Source organism: Dendrobates tinctorius, unplaced genomic scaffold, assembly GCF_039654945.1.
Source record: "Dendrobates tinctorius isolate UK_male_01 unplaced genomic scaffold, ASM3965494v1 ptg000026l, whole genome shotgun sequence".
NCBI lineage: Eukaryota > Metazoa > Chordata > Amphibia > Anura > Dendrobatidae > Dendrobates > Dendrobates tinctorius.
The window spans coordinates 14,658,118-14,676,341 of NW_027361694.1; the positions used below are offsets into that span (position 1 = coordinate 14,658,118).

At 43.6% G+C, this 18,224-nt stretch overlaps 1 protein-coding gene across 1 annotated transcript in view; it reads right to left on the reverse strand.

Annotated features, from left to right (window-relative positions):
- Window positions 1-9,768, reverse strand: part of FGF14 (fibroblast growth factor 14) — an 812,639-nt gene extending 802,871 nt beyond the window's left edge. The window contains exon 1 of the mRNA XM_073569515.1: window positions 8,887-9,768. Within this exon, the coding sequence (XP_073425616.1) occupies window positions 8,887-9,094 (208 nt within the window). The 5' untranslated portion in view covers window positions 9,095-9,768. The remainder of the gene's footprint in view (window positions 1-8,886) is intronic.
- Between the last annotated feature and the right edge of the window lie 8,456 nt (window positions 9,769-18,224).

The window sequence follows — 18,224 nt, forward strand, 5'->3', positions numbered from 1 at the left end:
ACACATAACGATGTCCCAGCAATCCCACCAATGATCCGACATGGATGGGATCGCTGGGACATCATTAGGCTGATCGCTGGTGAGCTGTCACATAGACAGCCCCTCCAGCGATCAGGACCAGCGAGCAAGCTGGTTTCTAATGTAAACATCGGGTATCCAGGAGCCGCGGCTCTTGGATACCGCTGTTTACCTTGGAAACCGACGTACATGCTGGTTTCCAAGGTAAACATCAGGTGTCTAAGAGCTGCGCGGTTCCTGGATACCCGTTGCTTACCTTGGAAACCAGTGTGTATGCCGATTTCCAAGGTAAACAGCCGGTATCCAAGAGCCGTAGCTCCTGGATACATAATGTTTACATTAGAAACCAGTGTCCAGTGTCGCTGATCGCTGGTCTCTCGCTGCCACATGCAGCGATGCATGTTGGTCAGCGGGAGACCAGCGATGAAAAAATGGCCCAGGCCGATCGAGCACGATCAGCAATACCCAGCAGGGGGCCGGTCGCTGTCCCCATCACACACAGCGATCTCGCTGGCGAGATCACTGTGGCGTCACAAAATCAGCAATCTCGCTAACGAGATCGCTATGTGTGACAAGGCCATTAAACACCCGTTATTGCTCTTTTGGACTGATTTATATCTATTTACAAAAATCTTGGAGAAGAATCCTGAAATAATCCCTGACACCTTCAGATCATGCCACACATCCAGGGTAAGGGTGGTTTCACATTAGCGTTTAAGGCCACAGCGTCAGCGTCAGCTTGCACACGGCCGCCGCTAAGCCCCGCCCCCTGCAGTGCCTCCGCCGGTAGCTTCGCCAACGGGCGCATGACGCTGCATGCATCCTGCATCCCCTATCTTTAGCACAGGGGACGCAGGCCGTGCGCAGGTATGCGTTTGGCGGTGCATGCGTCCTTTTGATGGGTGCGCCGACCAGCGCCAAACTCAACCTGTTGCAATTTGGTGCGCTCGGCACACCGTCAAAAGGACGCATGCGCCACCAAACGCATACCTGCGCACTGCCTGCGTCCCCAGTGCTAAAGATAGGGGACGCAGGACGCATGCAGCGTCATGCGCCCGTAGGCGGAGCTACCAGCAGAGGCGCGGCAGGGGGCGGGGATTAGCGGCGGCCATGCGCAGGCCAATGCTGCGACCTTAAACGCTAATGTGAAACCACCCTAATTGTGATTCGACTGTTTATTTAGATTAACTGTGAATGTATGATTTGATATTGGTTATAAATAACATAGTATTTAAGGTTGAAGGAAGACTTTAAGCTCATCTAGTTCAACCCATAGCCTAACATATTGATCCAGAGGAAGGCAAAAAAAAAACCCATGTGGCAAACAGTAAGCTTCACATTGGGGAAAAAAATTCCATACGGCAATCAGACTAGCTCCCTGGATCAACGCAATATTAAGGAAACTAGTGTATATAACCTGTAATATTATACTTTTCAAGAAAGGCATCCAGTCTCTTCTTAAATTTTAGTAGGGAATCACTCATTACAACATCATATGGCAGAGAGTTCCATAATCTCACTGCTCTTACAGTAAAGAATCTGCGTCTGTGAGTATGCTTAAACCTTCTTTCCTCCAGACATAGAGGATGCCCCCTTGTCCCCGTCACAGGTCTCAGAGTAAAAAGATCATGAGAAAGGTCTTGGTATTGTCCCCGCATATATTTATACATTGTAATAAGATCACCCCTAAGCCTTCGATTTTCTAAGCTAAATAACCCCAAGTGTAATAACCTGTCTTGGTATTGCAGACCCCCTAGTTCCCTAATAACCTTGGTCGCTCTTCTCTGCACCCGCTCCAGTTCAGCTATGTCTTTCTTATACACCGGAATTGTACACAGTATTCTAAGTGTGGTCGCACTAGTGACTTATATGGAGGTAAAATTATGTTCTCCTCATGAGCATCTATGCCTCTTTTAATGCATCCCATTATTTTATTTGCCTTTGCAGCAGCTGCTTGACTCTGGCCACTAAATGTGAGTTTGTCGTCCACCCATACACCCAGGTCTTTTTCAGTGACAGTTTTGCCCAGTGTTTTACAATTAAGCACATAATTATACATCTTATTTCTTCTGCCCAAGTGCATGACCTTACATTTATCCCAATTAAAGCTCATTTGCCATTTATCAGCCCAAGCTTCCAGTTTGCATAAATCTTCCTGTAATATTAAATTGTCCTCCTCTGTATTGATTACCCTGCAGAGGAGGACAATGTTGAATATAGATGTAGTATTTGCTTGATAATATGTTTGTATGTTCTTCCCCTTCTTATTTGTTTTCCCTTCCGATACCCTGGATTGAGAATTATTTGATTTTCAGCCCATTCTTACCAATTTTCCTTTGAGATTGAAGTTCGCGTGCGCCGTTCTACGCTCTGCATTCCCGTTTGCATCCCGGCATCTTCATGCCCTCTGCACATGTCCAGGAGCTTTAGCAACGTGTCATCGCTCCCGGACATTCACACTGGCGGCTTGATGTCTGGGGATGGACAAGGGGCGCGAGTGGCAATCTGCGCATGGACCGACAGTCCGATCCCATTGGTTGGACAGAGGCCATGTGATTAGGGTCACGTGGTTATAAGGCTCTGCAGTGCATCTTTTTCATCTACTCTCCCCTTGTGAAAGCAATGATACAATAAGTGAATCACTTTGTGTTTTCTGGAACCATTTAACAGAATGGGCAAGAATGGACAAAAGAATTTTGGCTGAATGTTGCTGTCTGGTGGGATGGTTTTGTGAGAAGGTTTAATCACCACAGTGGCATATGCAAATATTTGCTTGATTTTCCCCTGCTTACCTACCCACACTCAAGACCTTTTACTAGTGACTCCCCCTTTGTTCTTTATACCTGTCGGTTTGTCAATTTTATATACATTTGGTCTTTCAATATTTTTGTATAAATATGATTTTTAGCCTTTAAATCCTCCATTATTTTCTCCTTTATTCTCATATTTCAAGTAGTGGCTTTCTTATATACTTTTTTGCCTATGCATTTTGTTAGGGTGTACTGTGGCCTTATATTTACTTACTAAAATGTTCCTGGTATGTGTTTTATCAACCTTTTTTGTATAGCGATAGCCCAAGCAAAACATTAGTGGTGTCATGGCACTTTGTTAAACAGTCAGAAACATTCCTGATGGATTAGTTTTGAACTCTAGTTTCCACAGCTCCTGGTGCAGTTTGGAAACAAAGCACCATCAAAAAAATTGCTGTAAAAACGCTTGCTGTTTTCTGCCATCATCATCACAGAACTTTTGATTTTCAGAAATCTGCTGTGTGTTACTGCATTTGTACTTGCATTGTGTGCAAAGAAAGCCCCATGTGACTGGACACAGAAATTATCCCTGACATCCCATATCTGAATGCGGTTTTCATTTGTACTCGATAATAGCATTAGAAAATGAAAGTCATAAAAACATCCAATATGAAGCCAATCTATGAATGGTCATGCTTGAAATCCTTTTGATGGAACATAATAAAAAGGTCGTGAAATCCTACAAATGGAAAATCCCAAAACACAATTTCAGAATTTAAGACTACATGTGATATTACTTATTATTCTGCACTACTACATTGGACGTGTAACAGCAAAGCAATACTTAGACAAATATATCTACAGTGCAACATTATAAACCTAATACAGAGGTATAGTGTCTGGTGTTAATGTGGCGCCCCTCAGGGTCCGGTTGCCACAGAGGTACTGCACCTCATCCAGAGGTGTGGTATCCCACCCTCAGGTAAAGAGGGATTACCACCCAGGACTCCTAACACTGCACTCAACACACACACTAGCTAGTCAGGGCACCTGGGCATACCCTTCGGGAGGATGGCCTCATCCCAGACTGACTAGGAAAGGGTGTGGCAGGGGTTAGTGTAGAAGGTAGGTAGAGTGGGAGGAGCTTAGGTAGTGGAGTGATAGTTAGGCATCCAATCAGAGTGAGAAAGGTGACAGTTGGTGGGAGGCGCTAGTTCTGAGGTAAAGAGATGCTTCCAGAAACTAGTCAGTCGGTGACAGGACCAGCGAGAGAGCAGGATTGCTGTAGAGGACTGTGGGTGGAAAAGAGAGAAACATTTTAACTACGCTCCTGGACTGGGAAGAAGGGGTCCTAGGGGCACGGGTAGTGCGACAGGCCACCCATGGGGCCCGCATCCTGGAAGGGAAGGACCAGGCCAGAACGAGGGAGCCGGCCCCTGAAGCTAGTGGAGGACTACAGGACTCAGCTGGGAAGCCAGAGGCTGAGGTAACTTTAAGAGCCACAGCCACAAGCACCCTCCAAAAGGCAGCGGTATGAGTAATGGACCTCAGGGCCTAACCCACGTCGCCTGAGATCCGTGGCTACCAGCTGGGGGCACTAGTTGTGAAGGCACAGGGCAGGGAAAGTAAGGAGAATTCAGCGCAGAGACACGGCCTTAAGAGAAGACACAAGGAGGAGTCCTGAAAGGTGTACCCAATCTGCCTGGGAGTTTACCGGACCCCTCTCTCGGAGGACGCAGCACTAAGTGGACCAACGTGTACACGAAACTTGTGAGTAAAAACCCAGAAACTGCACCTGTGTCCTTGGAGTTATTTTACAACTGCCTGCCTCACACTGCAAACACCGTCACCGGCTCAACTGCCCTGGGACACAGCTCTACCCGTGGAGAGTTTTACCATCCCCGCTGCCCTAACACCGTCCCAGAGGATCTGCAGAGCAGCATCGGCTTAACACCTGTAATGCCAAATACCACAGGTGGCGTCACAAAATCCCTTTTCCCCTATTAATTATCCTGCCATCTTCCCCCTTCATCTGAACTTCCATCACTGACATTGAACCCCCAGGACCACGGATCGGGTCACCATCACCACCATGACACACTTCCCATTCAAAGAGCCTGACCGGCTCGGTACCGAGTACCCCCGGCCCTGCGGGGCATTCCATTAACATGTCAGAAGAAAATTTTTTGCTTTGAGGCAATGTATATACACATACAGTATACACACTGACTGGGTAATGAGAGCAACAACATTTGGCAGAAAAGAAGAAGAGAATACAGGGAATTTTAGAATGAAGTAAAAATACTGCATATCAGGGTAGTGACCTATTTTGTGTTGAATTTCTGTTCGGGAAAGTTGGCAGGTAAGTATATACATCAAATATTAATTTTGCTGGAAACACTTCATGCTCAGAAAACTAAGTACAGAGCCACATATACTTGTTTGAACTCAAAAGTTTTTGAGACAGAAAAGCCAAGGGCATAACATTAATATTACTTGTATAACATACTCTACTTTGGATGTTAGCTGAGCCTAATATATAATACTGTAGGCCAGAAACATATGTATACACATGGGTGTGTGCAGATACAAATAAAATATGTATTAATGTAGATTTATTTGTTACTTCAAAACTGGAACCTTTCACGAGCAAATGGACTTTGTTTCAGAGTAAGCAGCTGTTTCTCCAAAACTGGTCGAAATAGGACGTAGGTATTGTAAGGAAACTCATCCATGTATCAATGTTCTTGGTGAAACTTCCTGAAATATAATGAAATACTGTACCCTAAAGCAGTTCTAACTTTTAGATAACTTAGGAATTTGTTCTCATCCTGTATGTAACATATTGTATATCGAAGTTCCTCTTGTGGATCTTGAGAACAATCGCTGGAGGCAGATGCCACATTTACAGCTACATGCAGTGGTAAAGAGGTCGCGAATGCTGAGACTGCCAAGACTATACGTCGCTAATGTTTTAGGGGGGACTCAGAGCATCAAAGTTATCTTTATCATTAAACCAAAGGGTTACACAATACACTCAGCTAAGACTGTTTCAAGTGGAAACCACTTTTTTTTTTTCACATCCATATTTGTAGACAACAATCAAAAATATAAGCCCATTCATAGATTCATATACCCATACATACTCACAACACAACTGTTAAAGATCAGGATGATACCATCTTCTAACAGATGAAACAACGGAGTTACTCAACTGTTCTTCATGGTGAGATAGATTACTCATCATACATATCACTCTTCATCATTTTTCTGATAAAAGCAGCCATATAAATTTTTGGCTACATATGAGACACATGAAGGCTTATGTGGCTCCAATTGGATATTGTTGAACATATAGATCAATCACTGTATGGACAGACAGACCAATGTACATAGTTTCCCTCCATCCTAAGGACCACTACCTTGAGGTTCATACAGGAACTGGATTTTGATTCTGAACACTATATGTCAAAATCACAGCACACTTAGTGTTCAATTATACTGAATTTATCAGACGTCTCTTAATAGGTCATATCATATGTTAAATCTTAGTTGAAAAGTAACAATATAAAACTTGGCTAAAGATTAAAACACTAAATAGTCACATTGGATACGAGTGTCGAATATAGTGCACCACATGAGTTCAGTATCTGTCTTAAAAATGGATATAAAGATCATTGATCAGCAGAATTTCATACTGCGAAGATGTGTGAAGTTGCATCATTATTAAGGATTTATGTATAAAGAAGTGTTCAGGGATTGTTTAGGAATAAATAATGAGATAAAAAGGTGCCTCCAACATAACAGCTACTAAAGAGAGTCTGGTCAATAAGTGCTTGTTTGCTATTGAGTCTTCAAACATCGCAACTTCAAAAGATACCTGACCGAACAAGAAAAAAGTAGCAGCCAAGTAGCGACTGCAGCCCATTAAAATGTAAAATTATTTAAAAAAAAAAAAAAAAAGGTAAAATATTGTTGGTACCGCAACCAATGATCAGCTGGAAGCAGAAACAGTAATTCTAATGAAGGTACAAATGATGAATGAAAGTTTCCACTGACACACCTAATTTTCCAAGAGCAAAAGGGTTCCCCTGGACGCTCTTCTAGAATAGATCTCTCACTGGAATCCTTTATTGTGCATTAAGGGTTACATTGATTGCATTGGACTCAAAGGTAATTGATTAAATTCTTTTCAGGATCTGTACCTTGGGAATAAAGCCCTCTATACTGCCTCCAATACAGCTGATGTACACTGTCGGTGGCGTCTTATTACATGTTCATCCCTTACCGCAATGTAGTATAAGCGTGTATATATGTAAAAATGTAGATGTGTGAAAGTGTGTGTGTATATATGTGTGGGTGTATATGTATGTAGGTGTGTATGTATATGTGTTTGTGTAGGTGTGTATGTAGGTGTGTGTATATACATACATCTGTTTTACTTACAATAGAAAAAACATTCACATTCAGATTCTCGCGAAGTTTCAAACACAAGTTTGGTTTGCGTCACTTAGAAATGTAGACATAGATTATACATCAGTTCCGAAAAAAAAAAAACAATAAGGCGAGTCATGTGCGTACATATGCCCATAATATTTTATCTTAAACAAATAGGAACACAAAATTTGCAACTGTGACATTTTTTCTACGGCCTATTGAAAATCCTCCAGTGCGAATGTTCTTCTTGGCTTTCTTATGCATCTACAATGCTGTCTACATGTAAAGCAGGCAATGCAGGCAGCCTGACTATGACTGGAGTGTACGTTTCTTGCTTCTCAATAGAGTCCAGGGAAAGCACACATCTAACCTCTTCTAGCTCACTGCAGTAATTGAGAACCTGTGAGAACTGGTCCCCTCCAGAGAGGGTAACACAACAAGGACCTGGCCCTCAGACCTGCCAGGAGAGGGCCGGGATAATTCCACCTCTTTGGTATTCTGAGAAGTACTCTTTGCTGCAGAATGATATGACAACACACACTTAGAAAATCTCAACCCATATATATATATACCCCAAAATAATGAGAAAACGTGCAGTCAGAGAACCCGACAAGAATATTGTCAAAGCCCAGCAAAGTGTCACCATACAGGTTCTGCTGTTTGTTGATGTTGGGATGTCACAATTGGAAAGGAAAAAAAAAATCTATGATCTACTACACTGCAGTGCCAACGTCAGAGGCAAACCAGGGATTCATTGCTCTTCATGGGACTGGGAGCGAAAGGAACTGCAGGTCATGTAGGACCAGAGGAATCCAGCAGAAAAGGTTTCATATATTCACGTAACGCCCTGTCTGCACTCCCTCCAACAGAAAAAACGCAGGCCACGGGGAGAAACCAAACACAGGGGCAGCGAGAGCCATTGCCTCCATAAAATAACAAGCGATAGTGGAAATAAGCCTAATAATGCATGGCTTCCAGGATGATATTATTGAATAAAGCCCCGAGGAGCCTCACAAAAGGTGTCCGGAGAAATGAATGGGACTAAGAAACGCTGTTAATCTCCTGCTGGAGGAAGCCTACACAGTATACTGCAAATATTAACCCTGTGCTGGCTGGTTTCACTGCATCACATAAAAGCGCCAATGATGCTGCATGGAAATCACATCTTGTATGTATTTAGAAAATGAAGAAACAAATCTCAATATATTCACATGTGAGTTCCCCTGAATGGCACTGCCATGCTTTCAGGGCATTATGAAGAGGCAGAAATGAGGAACAGCCCGCCACTGTTTGGGATTTTTTTTTTCTACTTTTGAGAGGCTGTTCGTGTTTGGAATATTTGGCAGCTAATGTGAAAGTATTGCAGGATGCCAGTGCCATGGTCAATGGATGGAAGTCAAGTACAAGGCTAGGGCTTTCAAAGAAAGGTAAAGGACACAAAACAAACAAAGTTGCCACTCCTTTTAGAAGACGGGCACAGACCAGACCGGATGACGTATCTTTTCAAGCCAATTGATTAGAAAAAAAAAAAAATACAGCTTAAGGTACAGAACACAAACATCGGCCTCATGGCAAGATGATTTTCTCCTGTATTCTTACTAAAGATCTAGTGCTCCTCAGTAGCCAGCAATAGAATGGGGTGAAGGTGTAACCATGCAATGTGCATCTTTATCATGCTTACCACTTGGGTTCTTGTTTTTCTTAAGACTCTTGCCACAAAGACACTGCAGCATATGCGTTCCTTTGCTGAAAATGTTCCAAAGAAACCACATTGATTTGGGCGAAAAGCAATCCAGCAGCTTAGACACCCTGAGAACGAAGAAATCCTTGTTGTTGCATAATAAGAGATTGTGATCAGTTCTCCAGAACAAGGGTACCAATTTAACCATAGAAAATGATTATTTTCCTAGCGTCTCCCAGTCTTTTTTCCGTGCAGGGGTTTATTTCTTTCCAGACTCCTCAATTAGAGAGCTGTTTTGTATCTCTCTCTCTTTTTTTTTTCCGCTTTCAGATAAGGTTAAGATTAATGATTATTACTACATCAACACTGGGCTGTTACCAAAGTGTGCAATTTTCCTTTCCAGCATGCAGCCAAATGAAGTGAGCCTAAAGAAATCCCAAGAGAGGCCAAAAAAACTAATCTTAGAGCAGTGAGACATGTACGATCCCCGAAGTAAAAACCATTGCCTGGCACTTGATTGCTATAAGGAAGGGTGGATCTGTAGAGCATCCAAAGCCAAGGCAGGATACATGTTACTAAAAGACTGCAGTTGTAGCCCCCAGCACAACAAATATCACCCAACCGAGCCTGGGAGAAGATAATGATGGCACAAACTCCCCTCTGCAAGTGCCAATAGGATCAGCATCAATCCCTGTGATCTGTGCAATCTTAGTTAACCTGCAGCAGAAGTGATGGCAATCCAGATCTCCTCAGTAGCTGATCACTGTGGGTGGAAGGAGAGGCAGCTCTCTTCTTCCCTGCTCTCACTCTCCCTGCTGCTGCTTCAAGCACTGGTGTGCATTAGAAATAAATGTCCCTGTCTTTCACTCCCTGTGCTGGCTCTGAATTGCAGGCACAGATAAAGTAGGAGGAGTTGGAAGGTTTTTTTTTCCCATCTTTTTTTTTTTATATATAAAAAGCTTTATTCGATCCTATACGAATAGACACTTTTTTTTTTATCTTTTCACATGATGAGACACATTTCTGAAATATCATAATAAGGCTAATGTAATATTCATGACAACATTTAAAAGCCGATTTGATTATCTGTGTTACCATAGGTATCGCATCAGCTTTCTCTCTTGCTCTTTTTTTTATTTTTTTTCTTCTTCTTGCGTTCAATTCTCTTTGCGTTACGTAAGGGTGAACACGGCTAGAATGTTTGATTTCAGGTAGAACACTATGCAAATATTTCATTTACAGAAGCAACGTGTGGCGGATGAGTATAGACACGTAAAGGATACATTTCGCACAGGGGACCTTGAGAATATTCAATGTTGCATACACTGTGATAATAATCCTGTAGTAGCTGCTAATTGCACTGACAGCACAAACAATAGCAAAGCAGAGCAATGTGCTGCCTGCGTGCAGCTGCAATCACAGGAGGTTAGAAGATCAGTCAGATGGCAGGCAGCACGCTGCATCCAGCTCGGATACTAGTATGTTACCTTTCCTGCACTCCTCCTTATGTAAAAACAGTTGTGCATTGTTTTATTAATTTTGTTGGTCACTATGGCAACCCCACACTAGCGTGCACGCGTGCGCGCATTTCTTTTTTTTTTTTACTTCTGTGACACGCATTTTAACTTTACAGACAATTAATATTTTATCTCATTCTATTCATCAGAACAAGCTATTCGCATTGAATGGATAGAAATGAAAAGGAGGAACATGAAAAATATGAAATTATATAAACGCAATCCATTTCAAATAAGTTTTTTATTCAGCAGCAAAAAGTTTGATTTCTTTATCTATTGTGTACAATATGAATACGCGAGAATTCCTTTGATCTGGCATTATTGACAATTTTGGATTATCAGTTGATTATAAAAAAAAATATTAAAAGGAATCCGTCAGCAGGTATTTGCTACCTCTTGTGAAAGTAGCATGATGTAGGGAAAGAGAAGCTTAATCCAACGATGTATCACTTAGATTACTGGGTATAGCGGTTCTGATAGAATCAGTTTTTTAGATTTAGCAATGCAGCAGAGCTGAGGAAGATAGCTCTGCCCCCACAATGATCTCCATGTACAAAGTCTGTTGACAGTGAGCTGCTTATCACGGGTGGGGGTTGGAGTTGGACTAGTAACTGAGTGCCAGCTAGTCACAGCAATGATGATCACCAGGTGATAAAACCTTCAGTTAAAGTAAACAGCACACAGCTTGATAAGTGACACAACATTGAATTATGTGTTTAACCCCTACCTCATGCTGTCCTCAGATTTCATAGCAAAAACTTGATGACAGATTCCCTTTAAAACAGATGGTTCAGGAAGGACATGAACACTGTATAATGCAATGTTGTCCCTCTAAGTCTGTAATATGAAGTTAAAGGCAGTGTCAGACATTAGGTCCACTAGTAGAATGATTCCGATGTTCAGTAAGGCAAATGTGTCATCAGGTTTTGGCTACCCCATCTGAAAGCACATACAGTACAGACCAGGAAGACAAATATGACAACATACCAAATCCCTATTTAGACTAGGTAAAGCCCTTCTCTGGCCCTGGTCTGTCCTTGCCTGACCGCGGAGGTTTGCACCAAACGCAATGGCACCCCCACTCAACGGCAGCTTTCCCTGAATGTCCTTAGCAGCTCCTAGGATCACTAGAATAGCAGTTCCCTAAGGAATCACGCACAAAACAACTGCAGCCAACACTCACTACAGTGCAGTGAATGAATCCAACATAGTTTATCACCAGTAGAAGAAAATATTTAAAGCTGCACCCGGAAGGTGATTGGACAGACAAACAGAGTAAATGAAGAACACCTGTTACCCAAAACCAACAGAAACAAAGATAGCAGAACTAAAACATCCAAAGAAAAGGTGTATCTGTTGTGGCTCAGCAGAAAGAGATGATGACCACAGAATTAAAGGTTTGAATCCAAAAGCATGATCGCAGCATTATGTAGGGGCAGAGACCCTTATTCCAGCAATGTATGACATCACTTACTGGGTTGCTTTCTGATGTTTTGATGAACTCATTAATATGTATCTACAGCAGATCTACCAGTTTTCTGAATGCTAAGCTATATTTAACCCCACCTATAAAACAATGATTTTATCAAAACTACAGCAAGCAGCAAAGAAAGTGACACATTGCTGGAATTATGGTCATTGCTGCTATAATAAGCTGTTCTCAGATTAGGTGGCAAAAGCTAGTGAAAGATTCCCCTTGATTAGATCGCCTGTATATAGCACAATTGCTCACTTGCTATGAGCGCTGACCACCGGGCAACGCTCATATCAATACAGCAGTCATAACCATAGAGGTCTGCTGAAGACCTCTAGTTGTCATACCAACCCATCTGTAACCCGCGATCACGTGACGGGGTCACCGATGGGCAGGATTTCCAGCACACTTGCTGGAAGCACGAGATAAATGCCGCTGTCAGAGATTGACAGCGGCATATAACTAGTTGACAGCCATGGGTGTATCGCAGTTCCACCCGTGGCTGTTAGAGGCACATGTCAGCTGTTCAAAACAGCTGACATGTGCCGGAAAAGATGTGAACTCAGTGCCGGAGCCCACATCAAAGGGAGGGAGTCCAACATCGACTTACAATTACGCCCGATGTCGGTAAGGGGTTAATGTTTTTTTGGGGACAAAACTAACATTTGCGCAGGTACTGTGTTAAGCTGATTCATAACATTGGGTAATATATACACTGTTAGGGCTCCACTCTGCTTGCTGGTTTGACTGGTCGTCATGTTACCACTCATATGTGATTTGCATACTTGTGGTCACATGCCATCTATATTCTTTTTCTACTTTTCTCAATGTTCATGCTAAAGCTTTCAGTGAAGTTGGTGACAATCTAGTCAGCGCTTGAATAAAAGTATGGAAATCGCATATGTGCGGTAACATGACAACTGCTTGAAGCGGCAAGCAGCGTGGAATCGCAGCCTTGTTTACATAACAATGTGTATACAGTATAAGGGCTTCAGATGGCTGTTGTAATCGGACGAGTGCTTTCCTTAGTTTTGACAGTTATCATTTGTACTCATGTTATTCTATGGGGCTGTGCACATGTTCGATTTGCCTCCTAGAATCGGATAGCACCCGCACATTCATGTCTACTGGTCCGTTAACAAAATCGGACTGCACTCGGATGTCATTTGAGTGCTGTCTGATTTTCACAGACTGACATAATGGAGACGGTAGAGAAACTTTTTTTTCTCTCCACCGCTGAGAAAATGTAATTACATTACGACCATTACGACGATTATAGTACAATTAGCATAATCTGATATTTTTTCATAGATGCAGAGAAAAACGACTGTCTGCACCTGCCCTTAAGGCTCGCCATGATAAAGTGCCTGCTGAAAAGTAGCCCTGGCCCAGAAAACCCCTTAATTGATGATGCCAAATTACATATGGAATGTAGCAGTGTAGCTCCATAAATGCTTACATTCTGATTCTGACAGCTGACACCTGGCACTCAGTGCTAGGAGTGGGGGGCGCTCCTCTCACAGCACTTTAATCCCCTAAATCAGGGTTCCTCAACTCCAGTCCTCAAGGCCCACCAACAGATCATGTTTTCAGGATTTCCTTTGTATTGCACAGGTGATACAATTATCTGTTGGCGGGCCTTGAGGACTGGAGTTGGGGACGCCTGCCCTAAATGATGTGATCGAAACCAACTGCAGTATTTAGAGAGCAGTCAGAGGGAGGAAGACCCCTCTGCTCTTCGGAGCCCCCGTGACATCATCGCGAAGACCCTATTGTTACTATGGTGGCCCGATGTCGTTATGACTAGACATGAGCGAATATTTCAATGTTTGGTTCAGATTATGATCACCCAATTTGCAATATTCGCTGATTAATTCGTTGAATATTCGCCGAACATAACCGAACGCCATTACGGTCAATGGGAGGCAAAAACAAACGCATGCACAACACCTTATAGTGGCCCAAAATGCTGCCAAAACACATCAAATGAGGGACAGACACGAGGAAACTGGCCTCAATTCATCCACAGTACAGATTTTAGCATGGAACTGCAGCAATCAGCCAGGCAAGAGGTATAAGCATCTGAGACAGCATTTACAGCTTTCAGTTGAACGTCACAGTAAGATGAGGTGGGTGAGGGATTGGTGTAGGCCCCCTTTGCTGGAAGCCCTGATACCACATACAACACCTCCACCTGCTTTCATGCTGATCCACACGCAGGTGGCACAAATATCAGTTTTGTAGACTACCATTGTCGAGAAAAATGTAAGAATAGTAACATGGGTAGTTGAGTCCAAGAAAGTGGAGGCCTAACGGTCTCGGAGGCCTACTGCTATAGGCAACACGCATGAAGGAGACCCAACCAGGAGCATTCACATTTCCAAAAATTATTGGGAGACACCACCAAAGTGGCATCAATTTCACCACAGTAGAAATAGTATAATAGGGACCGATAGGTCTTCCACTACACCCAATCCAGCAGATGGACACCCAACCTGGAGTGTTCACATTTAAACAAATGTGGGCCTAATAAGTGGCAATAATTTTACAAGAGTAGAAATAGTATAATAGGGGCCAACAGGTCTTCCACTACACCCAATCCAGCAGATGGACATCCAACCAGGAATATTCACATTTCCAAAAATTACTGGCAGACACCACAAAATTGGCATCAATTTCACCACAGTAGAAATAGTATAATAGGAACTGACATGTCTTCCACTACATCCCATCCAGCAGATGGACACCCAACTTGAAGTTTTCACATTTTAAAAAAATGAGGGCCTGACACCACCGAAGTGAAATAACTGTCATGAGAATAGAAATAGTATAATTGGAACCGACACATCTTCCACTACAGCTAACCCAGCAGATGTAGACCATCCATGACTGTTCACATTTCCTTAATAGTAGCAGCAGGCACAGAAGCCACACTAAAGATATCACAAAGTACAGTTACGTGGAATGAAAGCATTACACTATAAAATGCAATATCACCTAGTCTGTACAGTCTGCAATTGGGGTGCAGAAGTCCTTGGAGATCTATGACTTGTTCATCTTGATGAAAATTAAGCAGTCTACACTTTCAGGGGACAGCCGGCTGTGCTTATCCATCAAGACACCACCAGCAGCGCTGAAGACATGTTTTGAGAGGATGCTGGCTGCCGGGCACAATAAAACCGCCAAGGTGTGTGAGGCGAGCTTAGGCCACTCATCCATTTTGGAAGACAAAAATGTAAAAAGGTCCAAACCCTCCCTGATGGTATTGATATTGAGTTCTAGATACTTCTGCACCATCCTCTCCATTTGTTCACTTCGTGTAAAACTTGGACTCTGTTGTGCTGGTGCAAGAGCTGGTCTAAAAAAAGTGTCAAAGGACTCACAGAAATTGCTTCTTCCACCTCCACCACTGCTGCTGATGCTGCTAATGTTTTGGCGTTGACGAATTGACGTGCCTGAGATTGTACAGTAAGCCTAGAGCTGCGATGCAAACTGTGTGCTTCTCTGCTGTCTTGGGGAAAAGCTCTCTTAAGGTTGTGTAAAAACATACTCAAGCATCCGCTGGTCTTTTCCAGGGAGGGAAGCATCTGGCAAAATTTGGTTTTAAAATGTGGATCTAACAGAGTGGAAACCCAGTAGTCAGGAGTATTTCTAATCATAACTATCCGGGGATCATGTTGCATATAGTGCAGCAAGAAGGCACTCATATTTCGGGCTCTACCATGAGGTCCTGTCATGATCCATGCTGGATCAGGACTGATAAAAAGCACAGGTAACCTTTTTTTTTTTTCTTAAGCTGTGCTTAAGTTTGGTTTTTGCCCCCGGTGGCCATTAGGATTATTGCACTGTGGTGTCGTTTGTTCTAAGTTTGCCCCCGATGGTGGTGAGCGTCACTGCACTCTTGTTTCTTTAGTTAAGTGCACATGATTATAATGCAGGTGTGATTGCTCTGCTCTGCTATAAAAGAGTCACAGGCAATCAGGGTTGGTGATAGTGTTCATTTCAACCATCCTTGGTGGAGGAAGGAGCTGGAGAGTGTTCCTTGCAGCACTGGTGTGGAAGGAGTCATAGGGGATTTCCTTGTAGCTCTGACAGAGCTTGGTGGCAGCGATTCAGGAGGAGAGCTGCATTCTGGAGGTGGACTCTGTTGCCCGGAGCAAGTGCAACAGAGTAAAGCTAAGTGGTGTTTCCCTGTTTGTGTTTTTCCTTAGTGTGTATTAGTAGAGCGGTGGGGCCAGTGCCTGCGCCAAGGAGCTCCCTAGCAAGGGATAGATGTAGGGTGTGCTAGGGCGACAGGTTCCTGATCGGCGCCCGGTGCAGAACCGGCATAGGGAACGTTAGGAGCGTTAGGGACACTGACTCAGGGGAGTGTAGGAGGTCTCTATGTCCCTTTCCCTATCGCAGGGCCCACCATTGTAACTGTTTCCCCTTTCCCATGTCTTGTTGTTTTAGTTACCGGCCTGCGGGCCGTGTCACACAGGACAGTATCACGTGCCGCGTCTTGTTGTTTTAGTTACCGGCCTGAAGGTCGCGTCACACAGGATGGTGTTATGAATGAGTCACCGTAGGAGGCAAAAACAGAAATGCTAGCTAAGTCCAGAAAACCAGAGAAGTGGGCAGCTATCGGATTGCAGACCCCTGAACCTATCAACACAACTAGCAGTAGCCGTGGGGGGTTGCTACGATGCCCTAGACCCCTCGATCACAGCCGGAGAATTAAATAGGCCTAAAGAAAGAAAGGGGAAATCTAAACTGCCCCAGAGCAGACCCCAAAGCAATAGGCAGCCCCCAACATATAATGACGGTGAAGCAAGATGAAAATACTAACACAGACAGAAAGATAGACTGAGCAAAGACGGGGCCCGAGCTAACTAGATAGAAAAGGACAGGAAGGCTGCTGTCTGCAATCCATGAAAAACCCTATGAAAATAAGAGCCAACAGACTGACAGTGAAAAAGGCCCTGAAGACGCTAGGCTTCAAAAAGCTATGTCAGTACTCAGGAATATCCTGAAGACAGAGCTACAGGCAAAAGGAGATTCAGCTCACCCCAGAAGGGAATGGCAGAATACAGAAAAGCAAGGAGAACAAAAAACAAAACAAGAATGCTAACGGCAAAACAGAAAACTTAGCTTTAGAGGAGCAGGAATCAGACTGGTGTCCTAGAAGTCTACAGAGAAATCACCCGCAGGGCAGAAGGGCGTCGGCAGCTTTATATCCCGTCCGTGACTCCACTCAGCCAGTCATCCTCATTAGACTCAGGTGCCTGATAATCAGGCTCATTACCTTCCTTTACCAGAATAGGGAGTTCACCAGACCCCAGTGACGAAAGGGAAAATGAACTCACAACAGTACCTCCCCCTTGAGGAGGGGTCACTGAACCCTCAACCACGCCACCAGGGCGATCAGGGTGAGCCCGATGAAATGCACGCACCAATCTTTTGGCATGAATATCAGAGGCAGAGACCCAGGAATTATCCTCCTAACCATAACCCTTCCACTTAACCAAATACTGGAGTCTCCGTCTAGCCAGACGGGAATCCAGTATTTTCTCTACCTCATATTCCATGTTACCTTCAACCAATACAGGGTCTGGAGGTGCCACCCCAGGAACAACTGGTTCAACAAACCTCTTCAACAAGGACTATTGGAACACATTATGGATCTTAAATGTGACAGGAAGAGCCAAACGAAAAGAGACCGGATTAATAATCTCCAAAATCTTGTAAGGTCCAATAAATCTAGGCTTAAACTTAGGAGAAGCCACCTTCATAGCAATATTTTTTGATGATAACCACACCATATCACGAATCTTAAACTGGGGACCAATGGTCCTATGTCGATTGGAAAGCCGCTGGGCCTTTTCCTGGGAGAGAGATAACTTATCCACCACTTGGTCCCAGATCTGGTGCATTCTCTCCACCACAGTGTCAACACCTGGGCAGGCAGAAGGCTCCACCTGCCCTGAAGAAAATCGAGGATGAAACCCAAAGTTACAAAAAAAAGGTGACATCAAAGTGGCCGAACTAGCTCTATTATTTAAAGCAAATTCGGCCAAGGGCAAAAATGAAACCCAATCATCCTGATCAGCGGAAATAAAACATCTCAAATACGACTCCAAGGTCTGGTTTGTTCTCTCTGTCTGCCCATTGGTCTGAGGGTGAAAAGCAGGGGAGAAGGACAACTGAATTCCCAGCTTGGAACAGAAGGTCCTCCAAAATCTAGACACAAACTGAACTCCTCTGTCAGATACAATGTTCTCAGGAATCCCGTGTAAGCGAACCACCTGTTGCAAAAACAGGGGCACCAACTCAGAGGAAGATGGCAACTTAGGGAGTGGTACAAGATG